This window comes from Salvelinus fontinalis, chromosome 15 (genome assembly GCF_029448725.1).
Source record: "Salvelinus fontinalis isolate EN_2023a chromosome 15, ASM2944872v1, whole genome shotgun sequence".
Lineage (NCBI taxonomy): Eukaryota > Metazoa > Chordata > Actinopteri > Salmoniformes > Salmonidae > Salvelinus > Salvelinus fontinalis.
In genome coordinates, this window is record NC_074679.1 from 30008872 (window position 1) to 30032155 (window position 23284).

Here is a 23284-nt window from a genome sequence, read left to right on the forward strand (position 1 = left end):
CCTGGATAGTAAGGATGTGTGTGTGTTGTCCTGCTCATGTGTGTATGTAACTGTGTATGTTCTCAGGTGATGTAACTGGGTTAGGGTGTGTATGTAACTGTGTATGTTCTCAGGTGATGTACCTGGGTTAGGGTGTGTATGTAACTGTGTATGTACTCAGGTGATGTACCTGGTTTAGGGTGTGTATGTAACTGTGTATGTTCTCAGGTGATGTACCTGGGTTAGGGTGTGTATGTAACTGTGTATGTTCTCAGGTGATGTACCTGGGGGAGCTAGAGGAGATCCTAGACGTGATCGAGCCGACACAGTTCGTCAAGATCCAGGAGCCGCTCTTTAAACAGATATCCAGATGCGTGTCCAGCCCACACTTCCAGGTCAGTCAGTCTACACAGAAGAACACATCTTGTCAGTTTTTTAGGGTTCATCTCAGTATATCTATGACTGTTTGTGCTGTGTAGCCTACTCCTATGATCGTTATCTTGTCATGACAATGACCATAGGAGTTTGCTCGACAGCACAACATTGATGAGGGTGAAGACATCAAAACTGTTAAATAACACACATGGAATCATGTAGTAACCAAAAAAGTGTTTTAAAAAATCTAAATATACAGTGGGGAGAACAAGTATTTGATACACTGCAGATTTTGCAGGTTTTCCTACTTACAAAGCATGTAGAGGTCTGTCATTTTTATCATAGGTACACTGTGAGAGACGGAATCTAAAACAAAAATCCAGAAAATCACATTGTATGATTTTTAAGTAATTAATTAGCATTTTATTCCATGACATAAGTATTTGATAAAGCAGAACTTAATATTTGGTACAGAAACCTTTGTTTGCAATTACAGAGATCATACGTTTCCTGTAGTTCTTGACCAGGTTTGCACACACTGCAGCAGGGATTTTGGCCCACTCCTCCATACAGACCTTCTCCAGATCCTTTAGGTTTCGGGGCTGTCGCTGGGCAATACGGACTTTCAGCTCCCTCCAAAGATTTTCTATTGGGTTCAGGTCTGGAGACTGGCTAGGCCACTCCAGGACCTTGAGATGCTTCTTACGGAGCCACTCCTTAGTTGCCCTGGCTGTGTGTTTCGGGTCGTTGTCATGCTGGAATACCCTGCCACGACCCATCTTCAATGCTCTTACTGAGGGAAGGAGGTTGTTGACCAAGATCTCGCGATACATGGCCCCACCCATCCTCCCCTCCAATACGGTGCAGTCGTCCTGCCCCCTTTGCAGAAAAGCATCCCCAAAGAATGTTGTTTCCACCTCCATGCTTCTCGGTTGGGATTGTGTTCTTGGGGTTGTACTCATCCTTCTTCTTCCTCTAAACACGGCAAGTGGAGTTTAGACCAAAAAGCTCAATTTTTGTCTCATCAGACCACATGACCTTCTCCCATTCCTCCTCTGGATAATCCAGATGGTCATTAGCAAACTTCAGACGGGCCTGGACATGCGCTGGCTTGAGCAGGGGGACCTTGCGTGCGCTGCAGGATTTTAATCCATGACGTCGTAGTGTGTTACTAATGGTTTTCTTTGAGACTGTGGTCCCAGTCTCTTCAGGTCATTGAGCAGGTCCTGCCGTGTAGTTCTGGGCTGATCCCTCACCTTCCTCATGATCATTGAAGCCCCACGAGGTGAGATCTTGCAAGGAGCCCCAGACCGAGGGTGATCGACCGTCATCTTGAACTTCTTCCATTTTCTAATAATTGCGCCAACAGTTGTTGCCTTCTCACCAAGCTGCTTGCCTATTGTCCTGTTCACCTACTCTGCGTCTCACAAAGACACGGCGGTTGAAACCAAAAACCTCAAATTTGGACTCATCAAACCAAAGGGCAGATTTCCACCAGTCTAATGTCCATTGCTCGTGTTTCTTGGCCCATTTTATTTGGGCTTTAATCTGAGGTGCAGTTAACCTCTACTTCATCACCCTCCCAGATCTGGGATCCTCCTCATCAAAAAAGCTGACTAGCCTAGCCTAACGGAACAGGGATATCATATAATATAATTTTCATGAAATCACAAGTCCAATACAGCAAATGAAAGATAAACATCTTGTGAATCCAGCCATCATTTCCGATTTTTTTAAATGTTTTACAGCGAAAACACTATGTATTTCTATTAGCTAACCACAATAGCCCAACACACAACCGCATATTTTCACCATGTTTCCACCGCATAGGTAGCTTTCACAAAACCGACAAAAGAGATACAATTAGTCACTAACCAAGAAACCACTTCATCAGAAGACAGTCTTATAACATGTTATACAATACATTTATGTTTTGTTAGAAAATGTGCATATTTGAGGTATAAATCATAGTTTTACATTGCAGCCACCATCAAAAATATCACCAAAGCAGCCAGAATAATTAGAGAGCAACATGAAATACATAAATACTCATCATAAAACATTTATGAAAAATACATGGTGTACAGCAAATGAAAGATAAACATCTTGTGAATCCAGCCAATATTTCTGATTTTTTAAAAGTGTTTTACAGCGAAAACACAATATACACTGCTCAAAATATAAAGGGAACACTTAAACAACACAATGTAACTCCAAGTCAATCACACTTCTGTGAAATCAAACTGTCCACTTAGGAAGCAACACTGATTGACAATAAATTTCACATACTGTTGTGCAAATGGAATAGACAAAAGGTGGAAATTAGGCAGTTAGCAAGACACCCCCAATAAAGGGGTGGTTCTGCAGGTGGTGACCACAGACCACTTCTCAGTTCCTATGCTTCCTGGCTGATGTTTTGGTCACTTTTGAATGCTGGCGGTGCTTTCACTCTAGTGGTAGCATGAGACGGAGTCTACAACCCACACCAGTGGCTCAGGTAGTGCAGCTCATCCAGGATGGCACATCAATGCGAGCTGTGGCAAGAAGGTTTGCTGTGTCTGTCAGCGTAGTGTCCAGAGCATGGAGACGCTACCAGGAGACAGGCCAGTACATCAGGAGATGTGGAGGAGGCCGTAGGAGGGCAACAACCCAGCAGCAGGACCGCTACCTCCGGAGATATTTTGGACACTCACCTATTCTGACCAAAGAACTCATCATAAACTTTACATAAAAATACTTGTTGTATGGCAAATGAAAGATACACTGGTTCTTAATGCAACCGCTGTGTTTGATTTAAAAAAAATAACTTTACCATAACATACAGCTTGCGTTATTGTGTGAGAGCCCTCACCAACACGGCGGAGAATATGAGTCAACATTTTACACAGAAATACGAAATAACATCATAAATGTTTTCTTACTTTTGCTGAGCTTCCATCAGAATGTTGTACAAGGAGTCCTTGGTCCAAAATAAATCGTTGTTTGGTTTTAGAATGTCCATTTCTTCTGTCGAATTCGCGCCACAATGCTAGCCAAGGTTGCTAACATTCCCATCCTCTCTTGGCGCAAAGAACGGAAAACTCCAAAAGTCCCAATAAACGTTGAATAAACTGATAAAACTCGGTTGAAAACCTACTTTATATGTATCAAATACAATCAGAGCCGGAGATATTCGCCGTGTATACCGAACGCTTTTCAGAAGACAATGTCGAGGTCCCTCGCACGTCGTCGAAGACAAGGAAAATACCGGACCTGTCACTCAAAGCTCTTGTTCGGCCTCAGATCAAGCTAGACACCCCATTCCACCTTCCACTGCCTGTTGACATCTAGTGGAAGGCGTATGAAGTGCACACAGATCGATAAATAAAAGCCATTTGAATAGGCAGGCCCTGAAACAGAGCGTCGTTTTCAGATTTTTCACTTCCTGTATGGACGTTTGCTGCCAAATGAGTTCTGTTTTACTCACAGATATAATTCAAACAGTTTTAGAAACTTGAGTGTTTTCTATCCAATAATAATATGCATATTGTATGATCTAGAACAGAGTACGAGGCCATTTCATTTGGGCACGATTTTTTCTAAAGTGAAAACAGCGCCCCCGTATTGACAAGAAGTTAACAAATGAACTTATCCTCTGCAGCAGAGGTATCTCTGGGTCTTCCTTTCCTGTGGTGGTCCTCATGAGAGCCAGTTTCATCATAGCGCTTGATGTTTTTTGCAACTGCACTTGAAGAAACTTTCAAAGTTCTTCAAGAACATTCTTGAAATGTTCCGTATTGACTGACATTCATGTCTTAAAGTAATGATGGACAGTTGTTTTTCTTTGCTTATTTGAGCTGTTCTTGCCATAATATGGACTTGGTCTTTTACCAAATAAGGGTAACTTCTGTATACCAATCCTACCTTGTCACAACACAACTGATTGGCTCAAATGCATTAAGAAGGAAAGAAATTCCACAAATTAACTTTAAAGAAGGCACACCTGTTAATTGAAATGCATACGAGGGGACTACGTCTTGAAGCTGGTTGAGAGAATGCCAAGAGTGTGCAAAGCTGTCAAAGGGTGGCTACTTTGAAGACTCATCCAAAATATATATAATATATTTATAATATAATACTTTTTTGTTTACTACATGATTCCATATGTTATTTCATAGTGTTGATGATGTCTTCACTATTATTCTACAATGTAGAAAATACTAAAAATTAAACCTTGAATGAGTAGGTGTGTCAACTTTTGACTGGTACTGTACATACACATACACACACTACCGTTCAAAATTTTGGGGGCACAAAAAAAATCACATTTTTTGTCCATTAACATAACATTTATCAGAAATACAGTGTAGACATTAATGCTGTAAATTCCTTTTGTAGCTTGAAACGGCTGATTTCTTAAAATAAAATATATATATTATATCTGCAAAGGGAAATACAGAGGCACATTATCAGCAACCATCACTCCTGTGTTCCAATGGCACGTTGTGTTAGCTAATCCAAGTTTATAATTTCAAAAGGCTAATTGATTGTAAGAAAACCCTTTTGCAATTATGTTAGCACAGCTGAAAACAGTTGTCCTGATTAAATAAGCAATACAACTGGCCTTTAGACTAGTTGTATATCTGGAGCACCAGCATTTGTGAGTTCGATTACATGCGCAAAATGGCCGGAAACAAAGAACTTTCTTCAGAAATTCATCAGTCTATTTTTGTTCGGAGAAATTAAGGCTATTCCATGCGAGAAATCACCAAGAAACTGAAGATCTCGTACAACGCTGTGTACTACTCCCTTCACAGAACAGCGCAAACTGGCTCTAACCAGAATAGAAAGAGGAATGGGAGGCCCCGGTGCACAACTGAGCAAGAGGACAAGTACATTAGAATGTCTAGTTTGAGAAAGACGCCTCACAAGCCCTCAACTAGCAGCTTCATTAAATAGTACCCTCAAAACACCAGTCTCAACGTCAACAGTGAAGAGGCGACTCCGGGAGGAGTTTTTCCCCGTCAATCTACACACAATACCCCATAAAACAGGTTTTTAGAAATTGTTGCAAATGCATAAATATTTGTTTACCTTATTTTACATACAGTTAGGTCCATAAATATTTGGATATTGACCAAGTTATTATTATTTTAGCTGTCTACCACAGCATATTGGAGTTGAAATGAAATAATGAATATGAGCTGGAAGTGCAGACTTACAGCTTTAATTTTAGGGTATTTACATCCAAATTGGGTGAACGGTGTAGGAATTACATTTTTTTTTAAAATTTGTGGTCCCCCTCTTTTTAATGGACCAAAAGTAATTTGACAATTGGTTGCTCAGCTGTTCCATGGCCAGGTGTGTTATTCCCTAATTAGTTAATTTACAAGTAAGCAGATAAAAGGTCTAGAGTTGATTTCAAGTGCAGCATTTGCATTTGGAATCTGTTGCTGTTAACCCTCAATATGGAGTCCAAAGATCTGTCACTGCCAGTGAAGCAAGCTATCATTAGGCCGAAAAATCCAAACAAACCCATCAGAGATAGCAAAATCATTTGGTGTGGCCAAATCAACTATTTGGTACATTCTTAAAAAGAAAGAACGCACTGGTGAGCTCAGGAACAACAAAAGGCCCAGAAGACCACGGAAAACCACTGTCGTGGACAGTATTCTTTCCCTGGTGAAGAAAAACCCCTTCACAACAGTTGGCCAGACGTAAACCATTGGTATGCCTAAAAAACAGTAAGACCAGATTAGAGTTTCCAAATAACATCTCAAAAAGCCTGTACAGTTCTGGAACAACATCCTATGGACAGAAGAGTATGGAGAAGGGAATTAATTGCTCATGATCCGAAGCATACCACCTCATCTGTGAAGAGTGGGAATGTATGGCTGCCAATGGAACTGGTTCCCTTGTATTTATTGATAATGTGACCGCTGACAAAAGCAGAAGGATGAATTCTGAAGTGTTTTTATATCCAATGCTGAAGGCAAAATGCCCCAAGAACAAGCAGGAACTGAAGACAGCTGCAGTAAAGGCCTGGCAGAGCATCATCAGGGAAGAAACCCAGCATCTGGTGATGTCTATGGGTTCCAGACTTCAGGCAGTCATTGACTGCAAAGGATTTGCAACCAAGTATTAAAACTCAAAATTTTACTTTATGAATGTTAGTTTGTCCAATGACTTTTGAACCCCTAAAATTGGGGGGCTATGTATAAAAAATGTTTTCATTTCTACACGGTTCATACAATAATTTTGACAACCTTTAAATTGAAGATTAAAGTCTACACTTAAAACACATCTTGATTGTTTCCTTTCAAATCCATTGTGGAGCCATACAGAGCCCAAATTATGCAAATTGTGTCACTGTCCAAATACTTATGGACCTGACTAAGGATTCATACCCTTTGCTATGAGACTCCAAATTTAGCTCAGGTGCATCGTGTTTCCATTGATCATCTTCGAGATGTTTCTACAACTTGGAGTCCACCTGTGGTAAATTCAATTGATTGAACATGATTTGGAAAGGCACACACCTGTCTATATAAGGTCCCACACTTGACAATGCATGTCAGAGCAAAAACCAAGTCATGAGGTCAAAGGAGTTGTTCGTAGATTGGTGGAGTGCTACAGAGATGGTTGTCCTTCTGGAAGTTTCTCCCATCTCTACATTGGTACTCTAGAGCTCTGTCAGTGACCATTGGGTTCTTGGTCACCTCTAACCAAGGCCCTTTTCCCCCGATTTCTGTTTGGCCGGGCGGCCAGCTTTAGGAAGAGTCTTGTTGGTTCCAAACTTCTTCCATTTAAGAATGATGGAGACCACAGTGTTCTTGGGGACCTTCAATGCTGCAGAAACGTTTTGTTACCCTTCCCCAGATCTGTGCAGTGACACAACCCTGTCTCGGAGCTCTATGGACAATTCCTTCGACCTCATGGCTTGTTTTTTGCTCTGACATACACTGTCAACTGTGGGACCTTATATAGACAGGTGTGTGCCTTTCCAAATCATGTCCAATCAATTGAATTTACCACAGTTGGACTACAATCAAGTTGTAAAAACATCTCATGGATGATCGATGGAAACAGGATGCACCTGAGCTCAATTTCGAGTCTCATAACAAATGGTCTGAATACTTATATAAATAAATTATTTCTTTAAAAAATATATATAAATGTACAATATTTCAAAAAAACTGTTTTTGCACTGTCATTATGCAGTATTGTGTCTGGATTGATATCCAGACACAAGGTATAATTTAAATGGAAAAATTCCAATGTTGAATCCAGTGTTGTTTTGCATATCAGTTCATAAACCATGTGCCATGGAAACTCTTTTTCAATCTATAGTGCACACGTACATTTTTTGGTAACTGGTATACTTTTTTACTCATCACAATTTTCTTTAACCAATTTTGGTCTTTAGCTGCATATGTGACAACTCCACAAGTCATTCATGAGATAATTTACAAAGATTATACTTTAAAAAAATAAAATAAAAACTATTGAGTTGAACCACAATATTTGTTTGTATTATTTGTTCTGCCTTTTCTGGTGGATTAAACTGAAATTGCAACCATCTTTCAATGACTGTTTATATTCAATCTCTGTGTGTTTCTGTCCCTGGCAGGTGGCGGAGAGGGCCCTGTACTACTGGAACAATGAGTACATCATGAGTCTGATCGAGGAGAACTCCAGCGTCATCCTGCCCATCATGTTCGCCAGCCTCTACAGGATCTCCAAAGAGCACTGGAACCCGTGAGTCCACCTCAGCACACCCCTCACACATAGATTTATCCAATCAGAAAACTTGATTTATCTTCTTGTATTTGGTTGTATATTGTTTAGACTCTTGGCTCATTATAGAAAAAATTAAGTGTAAAAGAGTTCATGTTGGCTGTGTTTTACATGTTTTAAATTTTTCTTGCAGGGCGATAGTGGCGCTGGTGTACAACGTACTAAAAGCCTTCATGGAGATGAACAGTACCTTGTTTGATGAACTCACAGCTACTTACAAGTCAGACCGCCAGCGGTAAGATATGCAGCATCACTAAAGGATCGTATGTGGTGTGGTCAGAGCACTGTTGTAGTTTTTTAAACACCCACTCACGCGTATAGGCCATGCTCACTACACGGGTTCATACCAAACATTTACAGTTTTTTTATATACAGAATCTCACTTTCTCTCATATACTGTGTGTGTGTAATATTGTGATTCTTAACTCTGGCAGCATAAGACATTTTGATTGGGTGGTACTTGGCCAAGATTTGTTGTGGTGGTAAACCCAGTAGTAATCTCTCAGTAATCTGCAGCTAGTCCCCCCTCCCCCCTGTGTGATCTGTACTGTCTGCAGTGAGAAGAAGAAAGAGAAGGAGAGGGAGGAGCTTTGGAAGAAGCTGGGGGACCTGGAGCTGAAGAGGGGCCTTAGGAGCGATGGGATCATTCCCACTTAACGAAGCGCCACACTCCCCTCCCATCCATGTCCACCGGAGCGCGCCCTCTGGAACAACATGGAGCAACCGTGTTTTTTTGTTTTTTTTTCTCCTTTTCTGTATTGTGCGACTTACTTTACGGTAGATTCACACGTCTGTTTCATTATTTCAACATCACTGTAAATAACTTTTTCTTTTTCCCTTAAACTGATATTACTGCGAAAAAAATTATTAAAAAAAGGAAGAAAAAACGAGAAAAAGAACTTGTGTGGGGAAAAAAGACATTGGACAGTAGGACTTGAAATGAACTCTTCTTGGAAAAAAATCTACAGCGAAAGAAAAGATTGTTTTAACCTTGCCCTTTGAGAACCCCACTTTCCCTGAATACAAACCCATTTTCCATCTCTACAAACCCATGCTCTTTCTCTCTTTCACTCTGTCTCCTGTGGTGCTTCTGTACCTCTCTCCCTGTGTGGGACGTCCTGACTGAGTGAGATACTTGGGAGGCTCCGCCCTGACCAAGAGGACACCCCTTCCCTCCGTAAGGACCAGCCTCTGACCCCTCCTGACCTGCCTCTCTCCATGCTCAAGCTAAGCTAGTATTATGGACCCATTAGCCATGAGGAAATGAATTGAACCCCTCGTCTTTCTCGACCCTTCCTCCAAGAGGCAAACATGTTAAGGGCCTGTATGTACAGGGAGTTAAAAAGAAACGGTAAAGGGAAGGTCTTCATACACACACTTACATCCACCCTCTCGCACCATTTTCTCCCCACTTCCACATTTTGTTACTGTTCACTTATCTGTGTGCATCTGGCTCCCCAATGATTGATTGGTTTCTGTCAGTTCAGTTGTCTCTCTTTGGGTTTGTGGACTTTGACGCTGCAGTACCAGGCAGCCTGGTATCAGTCTGGCACTGGTACCCTCCAGCCACACAGCAAATACGAAAAAAGTTAAACGATTGCGAGCTGTAGAGAAGCGCCAAACTCTCCTATTGTGAAAAGGAGCATCCGTCCCGGGTGTACTCTTCACAGTATTTCAAAATTGTATATTGTTATTATATGCAGTACACTGATATCTTGTATCTTGTAGTAATTTAGCATATATTTTTGCTTAGGAACAGTCGAGGAGTATCCAGTATATAAGAGGTATTATAAAAGGTAAGACTTACTGGTATTTATGATAGTGTTTTCCCCTCTTTCTTTTTTCTCTTTTTGTTTCCTTCTTGGTTTTTAGCTCATTTTTGATTTTTTGATTAAGCTTCTTTGACCATCAGATCTTTTTTTTAGTTGTGGAGTGAGTGAGGGCAGGGCAGAGAGAGGAAAGGCATGGAGCAGTTGATATCCTGTTCAAATTTACAGTAAGTTCAGCATTGTTGACCCCATTGTTGACAGAATTAATGTGTGCTTTAGGATGGCCAAGATATATGATTAAAATGAAGAAGAAAAAAAAGGGTTGGAGAAATACAAATGTTTAATTATTTTAAAAAATAAAGAGATATTAAATTAAACCTGTTTTGTGATAAAGCCCAGATGCTGGATTGCCTTATTTTCAGACTGTAGGCTGCTGTTTGTTTTGTGCCTGTGTTTGATGGAGAGGTGAAAGGATGAATGAAGGAGTCTTGTGCTTTTGATTGTTGCTAAGTTACTCTGAAATGGTGCTGTGCAGTTCAGGACTAATTGATTCTGCCTGTCGCTTGGATAGTCAGCGACAGCTGTAAAGCGGCCTGCAGTCAACAAAGAGCGTCTCAATATCCTTTGATATGACGAATGGTCGATTTAGATGTTTACTTATTGTTTGTGTTTAATTGACTTGTTCAACAACAATTAGCAGAACATATGAATTTTGTTTTTCCATTTTCAAGTAAAGATCATTTTACTTGACCACAAATGTAAATCTATCTTGGAGTGCCACAGGAGGGCAGCAAGACTTCACATCTGATGGACCCCATAGCAGCCATTGAGTCACTATGTAGTTGATTGTATCTGCTATGTCATTTGTGAGCTTTTATTCAGCCCTGTTACAATATCAGTGAATAATGTAGATTTCTGCACCAAAGTTATCAAAACACTTAACTAGGTCTGTATTTAATTTGTCATTTAAGGTGTAATGTGATCTGACCTGTGTGGAAGGTGGTTGTAATGTTGACCTGGTGCGCACACACCATCACACTCAGACTAGTCACTAGTGTATTGTCCTTGGGTAATCACTGAATGTTTTGTTGTAGATAGCTGGTAGGCAAAGTTTTACGAGGACAATGGAGCTTTACTTTTTAGATTTTCTGCCAAGATCATCCCCAAGGAAAATGCATGTGTGGTGTTTTCATCTACAGGTAAGAGATGATCTGTCCAGTGTTCTATATGAAAATGAGAATAACAAATTATTATTACATAGGAGCAACCTTTCTCTATTGTCAATGGCAATTTTTCTGGGGAGTTTTTTAGGCAGTCTGATTGGTTTAGCGTTATTTTGGTTAGATTCTACTTTTATTTAGGGTATTTTTACTGTGTGTCTAGTGGTGTTTATCTGTTCCACCGCTATCGAGGCAGAGCCCAGAGTACACCTTTAAAAAAAAAAAAAATCTTAGTCCCTAGTTCTGACTGCTCGGTTTGAAAGGGCCAAGCGGCGCTGCTGTGATTGTGATCTGCTCTAAGTGTGGCTCTTGTTTTTCTACTCCCTGTCATTTTGACTGTGTTCCTAACAATGTTCAACATGGGAACTGGATTCTCTTGGCTTAATCTGCCTGGAATTAGATGGATTCTAGTATGATTTGGCAGCTGTAGACGGAGAGGACTGTTTTGGCTTAATAACCAGGGACAGTGCATTGTCAAAGCCCCGCTCCCACAAGGTAATGCCCTGGGAAACAGTAGCAGGCCAATTAGGAAAGGAAGGGTGACAACGCTTTATCTCATTACCATCACCCAACGGGCACACATCTGGGGGGGGGGGGGGGGGGGGGGTGTTCTTGGTCCAATGCAGCCATTTTTATTTCACTATCGAATCATTTCTGGGTAATAATTAAGTACCTTACTGTGATTGTTTTCAATTAAAATTGTCAAACATGAACAAAAATGTAATCTTACAAAGACCAATTTCTCAAGCAAGAATTTAGCTTGGACTGTCTGGGAGTGGTCTGAGTGGGGAGACAGTTCCAAACCTCTGCCAATAACAATCTTATTGGTCTGGTAACTAATTTACTGCCTGGTGATGTCACCAGGCTGTCCAAAACAGGCAGAAATTTCAGCCGGTCTTTTCAAAAAGCTCTTACACTTAAAGGGCATTATCATTTGAACAATTTCACAGAATTATTCCAACCTCAGTGTGGCAACATAAAACACTTATTTATATATAACACAGTAAAATCACATTCTGACTGCACTGGGCCTTTAAAGACTGCCACCTTTTTCTTATTTTGTCAAAGCAATTACTGGAAGTCGTTTCCACTTCTCAACCCTTGAGTGAACACTTGGCCTGAACTGGGGTGAGGCTGTGACACACTGAGGGCATTGTCATAATTAATTATAGTGCTGAGAATTCAGATTACTGATTTGTCCCCTCTTTCTACACACCCAGCTCATTATTACTCTGTCTTGCTCATCAAATGCATGCATCAATGCCCTCTCCTGCAGGCTGTAGGGCAACACCATCATAAATGAATAAAAACAGAGTAGACTAAAAGCATTATATTGTTTACTTCAAACATCCCTTCCTGAGGTTGTTTAACTGGTGATTGTATCTCATTGTTGACTTTTGGAACTCCGCCTTTGTTTCCTACAACTATAGATGAGTTTAAATCAGGCAACATCAGCACAGACCTGCGGTGGTGTGTCTTCACCAGCAGGGGGAGTCCCTACTTTACACAGACTCAGGTATGCCAGGTGTCACTCAGAGCCTGTTCAGCCCAAGTAGCAGAGGAGCTAGACGGAGCTCAGACACAGATAGATAGGTTGAGGGTTTTTCCTGAGAGTCATATTTCCATGGATTCACTCCCTTCCTAGACAAGGAGGACATTTCTGCCAATAAACAAGGTATACAGGTGTAAGTAAGATCTAACCTTTTTCTGATGTTCTGTTTGAGCTTTCTGTGTTTCTGTCAAGCCGTCACTCAGCCCTCCCTCTCTGCTTAAGCATTACTGGCCCAGTGTATCTATATCATACAACAGGATCTCCATGAGTAATGTATGTAGCCTATTATAATCCCATTCATCCCTTATTGTTCTCACTTCTCAGCTAATCTCGGTCTTCTGCCGTAATGCATGTAGGAGGAAAATAAGTCAAAGATTTAAATCCACATTAATATTCAGTGTAGAGGTATTATGGAAATCTAATGCCATTGATTTCACACTGGGCAGTATATCAATCAAATGTATTTATAAAGCAACTTTAAAATCAGCAGATGCCACAAAGTGCTTATACAGAAACCCAGCCTAAAACCCCAAACAGCAAGAAATGCAGATGTAGAAGCATGGATATCATGTCTGGGAAATAAAATCTGTTTTTGTAAAGGTTTGAAAGTAACAAACCTGTTGGTTTATTTGTGTTTCAAACCATTGTGTAGGTGCTCAGATAATGCAACATAACAAACCCTTACCGTCTGTCCAGGCTTTGTTTCATAATATTTGGTGTTTTAAACTCTCCTTCATATAGGAGATTCAGATTATAGCTTTGCCTTTGTTTTCTCAATAATAAGAAAAACAATGCATGATGCGCAATCACCACCCACTTGGGTACCAGAAACAATAGAGGACCTCGTGCGCCACACCTTCCTACTGCTTATCCATGAGGTAAGTATTGTAGAGAAACTCAAACTACTGCTTGTGCAGGAAGGGCCACGATGTGCTGTAAAACTACTCATCATAGTGTTTATAGAAGTCGCCCTGTTACCATGACAAAACCATGTTAAGAAAAACAAGAGCTGCTTTTGTCTACAGTCACTGTTGGGTTTGGCTGAGTCTAGAACATTGTGGCCTAACTCAACTGCAATACCCCCCAGTGAAGAGACTTCTATCTGCACTATTTTCAAAGATACATATTTTATGTTCCTGGCAGATTTATACACAAACCAAGTCAAACAAGGGATGAAAAGTGTCAAGGCCAGCAGTAGAGAGATTAAGTTTCTCTGTTCGATCCTTTGATGTTAACATCATCCCATTGTATTTGATGTCAGGTATCCCAGGGACTCTCAGGAGATGGTATCCATTTCCATTCATCACATAATGTAGTTGATAACATGTGTTCAGTGAGGTGGTCTGAATGGCTTGCTCTTTTAACTTCATCCCGTAAGCATAACATATTCCCGTAGTTTCCTCTCTCTGGGCGCAGATGGAATTTATATCTGATATGTTCTCATCAACAGAAAAATATCATGTCACCCTTTACTACCAATTAACCTTGTGCAGAATGCCAGTCACCTATTATGGCCAATGAGCACAGCTGAATAATACAATTTGATCACGTTTGCTAAACAACCTATGGGCACACCTAGGCAATAATTACCTTGCTCTCTTCTCAGTAATGGGAATACATCTTGTGATGTACTGTATTTAAATGAAGGTTTACTCTTGTTTTTTCCCCTACTTGACTCACAGCAAAAGGTACATCGCTGACCCTCCCTTCCCACCGCCAACCCTCCCCACCGCCAGCAGCAGAAGGCCTGTCATCGGAACCTCTTTCTACGGGGGGGGGGGGGGGGCTACCGGCATCATAGCATCTGGCTCCGAGGATCATCATCCCGTAGAGACGAGGTCCCTACCCAAACTATTTTAATAAACGTTCATACTTTCATTTAGTCTTTGTTGTTCATTCAGTTAGTCTGTCATCGATTGAAATTATGTTAAACATGTAGAGGTGGGTATTGGATACTGTCTGCTTAGTAGAGGTGAGGGGAATTATTTACTTGTGTTAGGTAGGTCATAATTTACATGTAGTAAATGTTATTCAAGTATTTGTAAGGTGGTAACTGTATAATTAATGCGTGTACATAGCTCTGAAAGGAATGCTGTGAAGTTGTAGGACCTAACCAGGCCAGTGGAAGTCAGTGCTACTGTGGCTTCTTTAAACATCTGCTTTTACATCTGATTGGTTCCTTAAAATAAATATTTCAAGACACTAAATGCACAGTGCGGAGGTACAGCCTGTCAGAATATGCAAAATGTTTTCTCTCCCCCCTGTTTACCTTACTATCTAACCAAGGAGCCAGTTATTCAATTGTTTTTCCTAGGGAAAAGGAAGGTCCCGGTAATTTCTCACTTAATCACTTAACTCACCACCAGTGGTTGAAGGAACACGCACCACAAAACACCTCCCACCCTGCCCCATACAGCTCTGTTTTCATGTTGTGCTGATGAGATCTTTGCTTTGAAGACTGTTGGCTACACAGTATGTGACAAAAGGTGTGATTCATATTGCATCTTCTAGATCAAACTGTGCTCACCGTGACTACTGGCATATGCTTATGCTGCTGTTTCACTGACAGTCTTCAGAGTCTAGTTCCCTAGCAGCTGTAGACATGATCCCCAGAATACGCCTCTATGTTGTGGGGTGGAGTTTGACTCAATTAAAGCTGCTACATCATGACTCCAATTAATCAATTATGTATTGTATTCTGACTGGCACAGGGAAGCATGTAAGTCTTTAATACAGACCCACAGACTAGTAGCAGTGTAATTAGCACTAATGAGAAGACATGATATTTGGCAGGTTGCTCTCAAGTAGCACATCCAGTGACAGCTTGCGGCTCAATCTGAAAATTCTCCGTTGTAGTCCTATCAAAGTAGTGATGTTTGCAATTGCAGCTGAAGGAAATACGTTTGAAATGCCATGAACTATGTTGTTATACAAGGAGCGACGATCTGCGGTATCTGGCACACACACACTTTACAGCGAGGAAGCAGAGACATGGGTCATCTGCGCACATTGTGTTTGGAGCACATCTCTTACTGACTAATGCAGCAATTTAGACCCATTCAGACTCCCTGAGGGCATAAATGGCAATACTACAGAGAGAATAGTCAAGTTAAACAGTTTATCTTTCTGATCAATTTACTACACCTACTTTCTGAACTGTTCAGGGAAACCGTTGCATCTTGGGCATTGACTTCTCAATTGAATTGTTTTTCATGGTCTATTTTAGCTTTGATGGAGCTGCTGGCACTCCAGTAGAAGGAAGCAGAAGGGGCCTTGATATCCAATCCTCCTTTTAGCCCAGAAAGGACCAACGAGGGGACAATGGAACAGCTTAATTAATTCTCAGATCAATGAGGAAGAATGGAGACAGATTTCACCAGATGTGCTGCATTGATTAGGGGAGAAGTTTGATATTTTTTCCCAGTCCCCAAATGAGGCATCAATGTCATCTGCTTTTTGTTTTAATTTGTCTGACATTTACAGCTTGTATAATACAATCGAGGGAATCTTGAATCTCTCACACCTGGAAGGGATTTCTAGAACAATGTTTCTCGCTTAATTCATATCTTCCTGACTGTGGTCGGATAACTTTGTGCTTTGTGTGCAGCTTCCTCCTGGGGAGGACAATGATAAGTCCAGAAATACATTTCTCAGGCACATACAGTACACGGATATATGCCTTGTTGTGTGAGTGGACTTTCAAAGATTTTTTTGACTCTTCACCACTGAACAATGTTGAATCCTGTTGAATGCTGATTGGGTGTAATTGGTGGTTAGTGAGGCATGGTAATTAGTGTGATTACAGTAATCAAGTCCCTGCAGAGATGTCCAAGTGCCTGACACATGTGCCTCTGCACTCTCCCCAGCTTTTTCAATTCAGTTCACTGTAAGAAACTTTTATCAAAAAAGTGTTACATCGGAGTCAAGAGGTAGAGTTGAATAAATAGTGCATATTCGGTAAGAGGTGGATTTTTAATCTGGATTTTCCTTGTTTCTCCTGACAGGTTCTAACTGTCTTGCTTATATCTTACAGTGACGTTTGGACTCCTCTCCACCTCAATCACATGTCAACGTCTCAGAGCCACTCAGAATTGACTTGAGAGCTGGCTATGCAGCATGTTCAGCTGCATGGTGGTGGCACACATTTCATTTTTGAGTAATAGGGTTGAAGAGATGATCCATTCCTGTACAACTGCCTGCCTGTGAACAGGATCCTAGGTCTATTAGTATTACAACTCAGGAAGGCAGCTGTCCAACCTGCACTGTCACATATGTCTGATACTCTGTGATGCAAGTGGGCCAATTAGAGACGTCCTGTGGGAACACTTGGCAGTGCACACACTCCCACCCCTACCCGCTTTCTCACACATATTTATTTGGATATCTCTTCTGAAGTGCTTCTGACATTCTGTTTGACAGATTGAAGATATTCAGGCGTCTGCTGTTGAACAGACAGGGGATTTCTATGAAGATGTATATAGCCTTTGTAGCCTATAATAGAATGAAAAAATTGGCATAAACCTTTTAGTTTGCCCTGTATGTATTTTATATTCAGCCTGAGCCATATTGAAAGACCAACCTGCGTCATGGCATGAAAAACAGAAACATAACACTGTCACACTGACTGTCACAAGTGACAGTCCATACAGTGCAAGTTCCTTATGCAACACCTGTTGCAGTTATGTGTTTCTTGGTGGGGGACTCAGTTCCCCTGGGTCCTATTACCAAGTACCAATTGGGGACTCAGTAGATACAAGACTTCTAATGTGTTTTCTGCATTCACTGGAGATGACTCACCGTTTCAAAGCAGTCTTCTCAGTCAACACAATCCAATGTCTCTTAGATCATCTTCACAACATCTATTAAGTTGTTTACACTGTATTGTCTGGGCTCCCGAGTGGCGCAGCGGTCTAAGGCACTGCATCTCAGTTCCAGAGGCATCAACCGGCTGTGATTGGGAGCCCCAAAGTGCTGCGCACAATTGACCCAGCGTTGTCCGGGTTTAGCCGGAGTAGGCTGTCATTGTAAATAAGAATTTCTTCCTAACTGACTTGCCTAGTTAAATAAAAAAAATATACATTTTTGTCTAGTTTGCCTATTTAACGTTCTCGACATGGAGGCACATTGTTTTGTGGATATGTTGCAGTAATTGTTTGAAAAGGTGTCAGTGAAAATAGTTCGCCAAAAAGCAAGTGTGTTAACCGTTTCCCCCTGCACACTGGGAAACCTAGATGTACACCGCAGAGATCCCCCGACGCCTATATTAAGGAGCGTGTTGTGTGTGGTGATACGCATGCGTTATCACACCCCGAGCCTGCAGAATGCAGCGCTTCGGAGGCGCGCGTCTGTGCCACAGTGCGCTCTCAGCCGCTGAAGCGCAGTGTTACAATGAGCTTCTCCATCCCACCGGCTAATACCCACCCACACTGCCGTACTCCGATAAGCAGCATCAAAACCGCCCACCACCTCACAACCACCGCCTGGCCCCAGGATGCCCGGGGGAAAGAGAGGGCTTGTGGCACCGCAGAATACTTTTTTGGAAAACATTGTCCGGCGCTCAAGTGGTAAGCAATGTACCTGTTCGTGGGTTTCCATAACAAACAGCTTTAAATAGTTTGGATGATTGTCTTCCTTTTTTTGTTCAAAAGATAATTCTAGTCTATTCATAGTCTAATCATTGTTTTTTATATGACTTTCCTTTATTGTTAAAATGATCTGGTAGTTTGTTTACAAAGTTTATTCGATGACGTCATGCCAAGGCGAATTGGTGTTCATCATGGTAGTGCATAGGCTGCTTAATTTGATATACTGCCAGTCATGTTGCACGGAAATTATATTTCATTGAGGTCAATATAAAATATATTTATTTTCAGATATCATGTAAATTGTTTTAATGATTATTTGTAAGTTCATTTGTAGGCCATATCAAAAATAGATAACAATAGCTTAATTTGCAATCCATTTAGCAATCATTAGACTACTCTCTTATATTTATTTGGCTATTTGTGGTGTGTGTATATCACTTCTTGGCAAAGTGTTCAGCTATAGGCTTTATACATTTGCAGTAAAAAGAATCAGCATGCAGGATGCAGTAAAACATTTATGTCATTACTTAAAGGGGCAATCTGCAATTGCTACATACATTTTGTGGATTTATAAATGAATGATTTGTACTCATTGATTCTTGAAGAATATAACTTATAAATGCCGCATGAGCTTAGTTCAACTGTTGTACCCCATCACAACCCAAAATATAAGCTTGTTTTACTCCAATGTTTCTAAACAAAGTAAATGTAGCCTCAAAACATGGTTAAAACTATAATTATGAAATCATGGATGATCAGTCCTCGCATGCTTTGCTCTGTCTATAAATTGTTATTTCTCTCCAAGTTTCTGCGTACAGAAATGTGATGATCCATATTGTGCTATTAACAACCTGAGAAATGAATCACTCTCTTGTCTATCAGCGAAATGCCAGTGAAACTGCAGCAGCTGAGGTATAGAATCTCTAATGCAGAGGCTGCTGTGGACTTGGTAGCAGAGTTAAGACATATGTGCTGTAAACTCTCCCTCTCTGATTAACTTATGGTTGTTGTTGTGGACGTAGGACAAGCTACTGAGTGTAGTGTCATAATTATATGGACCACAAAAGAGCGAGACATTTGATGGACATGTCATCACTGTGTTAGGCTTCATTGTGCGGGGTCACTCTCATCACGCATCGCCAATGGGTTGTGACATACCATCTGAGTGTTTGCAGACATTTTACACCAGAGCCATCCCCCTCACCACACACCTGTTTACTTCGACCTTTCCTCACAGAGACCAGCTTCCTCCTGGGGAACGCCCAGATCGTGGAGTGGCCTGTAGTCTACAGTAATGACGGATTCTGCAAGCTCTCTGGGTTCCACAGGGCTGAGGTTATGCAAAAGAGCAGCACTTGCAGGTAAGGATGGTTGTTGTATGGTAATATAGTAATCATTTTATTATGCCCCTTTGTATGTGTACTGTATCTGCCTTTATAGATGACCACTAAACCACTGTAGAATGCTTTGAAAAGTGCCTTCATTAAAGTGAAGTAAGTCAGTTTATCACCTGAGCTGTCTGAACATCACATTGCAAGAGACTCACTGAATCTGGTGTTCCACTAGTACTGAATGAGTCCATGTACTGCCTACTGCTTATAGAAAGACTTTCAAATGGAACAAATGACTGTTGCAAAGGGAAACCAGTCAGTCCCCCCAAGGTGAGGCCATCTTTAAAATACAACTCCAAAAGCTTCACTTGAGGTTTTCCTGGCCTTCGACCAGGGCTAAGGGCTTGTTAAGCCTGGGGCTAAAGTTGTCCTTAACATGTGATTCTATGGGAGTGGAGGAGCATTGGCCTTAAAGGGTAGGTAGCATAAATGTAACCACATGTAACATATGGATTTTCATTAGAATACACATCAAAGGCCCTCCCGAGTGGCGCAATGGTCTAAGGCACTGCTTCACAGTGCTACAGACCCGGTGTCATTCCCGGGCTGTGTCACAACCAGCTGTGATCGGGAGTCCCATAGGGCGGCGCACAATTGGCCCAGCATCGTACGGCTTAGGGGAGGGTTTGGTCATTTATTTGGCTCATCGCGCTCTAGCGACTCCTTGTGCCGGGCCGGGCGCCTGCAGGCCGACCATCGTTGTCAGTTGAAAAGTGTTTCCTCCGACACATTGGTGCGGCTGGCTTCCGGGTTAAGCTGCAGGTGTTAAGAAGCGGTGTTTGGCGGGTCATGTTTCAGAGGACGCATGACTTGACCTTCGCCTACGATCCTGTTAGGGAGTTGTAGCAATGAGACAAGATCGAAAAAGGGGGTACATTTTTTAAAATAATAATAAAAAAAAGAATTTGCATCAAAAGTCCCAACGCAAAGTTACACCTCACTTTTTTTACCCCTTCTAGTTATTACATAAAACTGATCCGAATGATGAAGAATGACGAAATCAGTCTGGAAAAAACATTTGTGGGGTGTGATGTAATATGGAGGTCCTGGCAAGCCAGCCTATTCCTTATAATATAAACTCCAACAAAAATACCTTTGTTTGCACTCTACAGCCAACTTAAAAGCAAATACTGTATGAATACATTGTTACAAGTCAGCTTGTAAGATTGCTAACCAACTAGCCTGCTAACATTAGCCCTACTGGCCTTCTAACGTTATCCCTACCAGCCTGCTAACATTAGCCCTACTGGCCTTCTAACGTTATCCCTACCAGCCTGCTAACATTAGCCCTACTGGCCTTCTAACGTTATCCCTACCAGCCTGCTAACATTAGCCCTACTGGCCTTCTAACGTTATCCCTACCAGCCTGCTAACATTAGCCCTACTGGCCTTCTAACGTTATCCCTACCAGCCTGCTAACATTAGCCCTACTGGCCTTCTAACGTTATCCCTACCAGCCTGCTAACATTAGCCCTACTGGCCTTCTAACGTTATCCCTACCAGCCTGCTAACATTAGCCCTACTAGCCTTCTAACGTTATCCCTACCAGCCTGCTAACATTAGCCCTACTAGCTTTCTAACGTTATCCCTACCAGCCTGCTAACGTTACATTAGCACTTCCTGAGTCAGCAAGTTGCTATCAACAACTAGCTCACAGCTACATTGAAATAAAACCAATGTTTTTGAAATACATAACCACAGCTAACCAGTTATCAGAGAATTGTAAGGGAGTGTGTACGCTTATTACTATGAAATTATTAACGGCGCTATAAATCAGCATGAAACTGTAAAATAGTTACAATTATAACTACGATCAACTTATGGGCAATTAAGTTCTAAAAATATCAGGCAATGTATTCTTGGAGACAGTAGATATCTTTACAAAACAAAGATATCTTTGTTTGCAAGTGCATCGGTGATGTTGTACCCACGGGACTATTAATACCTTCCCCAACCAGAAACCATGGATTGATTGAACTGACAGCGTGAACCACTGCTTTTAATCATGGCAAGGTGACCGGAAACATGACCGAATACTAACAGTGTAGCTATTCCCTCTGCAAGGCAATCAATCAAGCTAAGCGTCAATATAGAGAGAAAGTAGAGTCGCAATTCAATGGCTCAGACACGAGACATGTGGCAGGGTCTACAGTCAATCACGGATTACAAAAAGAAAACCAGCCCCTTCGCAGACACCGATGTCTTGCTCCCAGACAAACTTAACCATTACTTTGCTCGCTTTGAGGACAATACAGTGCCACTGACACGGCCCGCTACCAAAACCTGCGGGCTCTCCTTCACCGCAGCCAATGTGAGTAAAACATTTAAACGTGTTAACCCTCGCAAGGCTGCCGGACCAGACGGCATCCCGAGCCGCGTCCTCAGAGCATGCGCAGACCAGCTGGCTGGTGTGTTTACTGACATATTCAATCAATCTCTATCCCAGTCTGCTGTTCCTACATGCTTCAAGAGGACCACCATTGTTCCTGTTCACAAGAAAGCTAAGGTAACTGAGCTAAACGACTATCGCCCCATAGCACTCACTTCCGTCATCATAAAGTGCTTTGAGAGACTAGTCAAGGATCATATCACCTCCACCCTACCTGACACCCTAGACCCACTCCAATTTGCTTACCGCCACAATAGGTTCACAGACAACGCAATCGCAATCACGCTGCACACTGCCCTAACCTGTCTGGACAAGAGGACTTCCAATGTTCACCGATAACAGCTCAGCATTTAACACCATAGTACCCTCCAAACTCGTCATTAAGCTCGAGATCCTGGGTCTCGACCCTGCCCTGTGCAACTGGGTCCTGGACTTTCTGACGGGCTGCCCCCAGGTGGTGAGGGTAGAAAACAACATCTCCACCCCGCTGATCCTCAGCACTGTAGCTCCACAAGGGTGTGTTCTCAGCCCTCTCCTGTACTCCCTGTTCACTCATGACTGCGTGGCCATGCATGCCTCCAACTCAATCATCAAGTTTGCAGACGACACTACAGTGGTAGGCTTAATTACCATCAACGACGAGACGGCCTACAGGGAGGAGGTGAGGGCCCTCGGAGTGTGGTGTCAGGAAAATAACCTCACAGTCAACGTCAACAAAACAAAGGAAATGATTGTGGACTTCAGGAAACAGCAGAGGGAGCACCCCCCCCCCCCCCCCCCATCCACATCAACGGGACAGTAGTGGAGAAGGTGGAAAGTTTTAAACTCCTCGGCGTACACATCACGGACAAACTGAAATGGTCCACCCACACAGACAGTGTGGTGAAGAAGGCGCAACAGCACCTCTTCAACCTCAGGAGGCTGAAGAAATTTGGCTTGTCACCAAAAAGACTCACAAACTTTTACAGATGCACAATCGAGAGAATCCTGTCGGGCTGTATCACCGCCTGGTACGGCAACTGCTCCGTCCACAACCATAAGGCTCTCCAGTGGGTAGTGAGGTCTGCACAACACATCACCGGGGGCAAACTACCTGCCCTCCAGGACACCTACACCACTTGATGTCACAGGAAGGCCAGAAAGATCATCAAGGACAACAACCACCCGAGCCACTGCCTGTTCACTCCGCTATCATCCAGAAGGCGAGGTCAGTACATGTGCATCAAAGCTGGGGCCGAGAGACTGAAA

The 23284-nt window shown here is 42.0% G+C and overlaps 2 protein-coding genes across 2 annotated transcripts in view; both read left to right on the forward strand.

The window, feature by feature from the left end:
- The window catches only part of ppp2r5eb (protein phosphatase 2, regulatory subunit B', epsilon isoform b), a 36224-nt gene extending 25948 nt beyond the window's left edge, over positions 1 to 10276 (forward strand). Inside the window, exons 11-14 of the mRNA XM_055863313.1 lie at positions 255 to 374; positions 7964 to 8091; positions 8264 to 8365; positions 8688 to 10276. Of these exons, the coding sequence (XP_055719288.1) occupies positions 255 to 374; positions 7964 to 8091; positions 8264 to 8365; positions 8688 to 8787 (450 nt within the window). The 3' untranslated portion in view covers positions 8788 to 10276. The remainder of the gene's footprint in view (positions 1 to 254; positions 375 to 7963; positions 8092 to 8263; positions 8366 to 8687) is intronic.
- Positions 10277 to 18000: 7724 nt separating this feature from the next.
- The window catches only part of LOC129811756 (potassium voltage-gated channel subfamily H member 5-like), a 100487-nt gene continuing 95203 nt past the window's right edge, over positions 18001 to 23284 (forward strand). The window contains exons 1-2 of the mRNA XM_055863321.1: positions 18001 to 18235; positions 19494 to 19617. Coding sequence (XP_055719296.1) covers positions 18163 to 18235; positions 19494 to 19617 — 197 coding nt within the window. The 5' untranslated portion in view covers positions 18001 to 18162. The remainder of the gene's footprint in view (positions 18236 to 19493; positions 19618 to 23284) is intronic.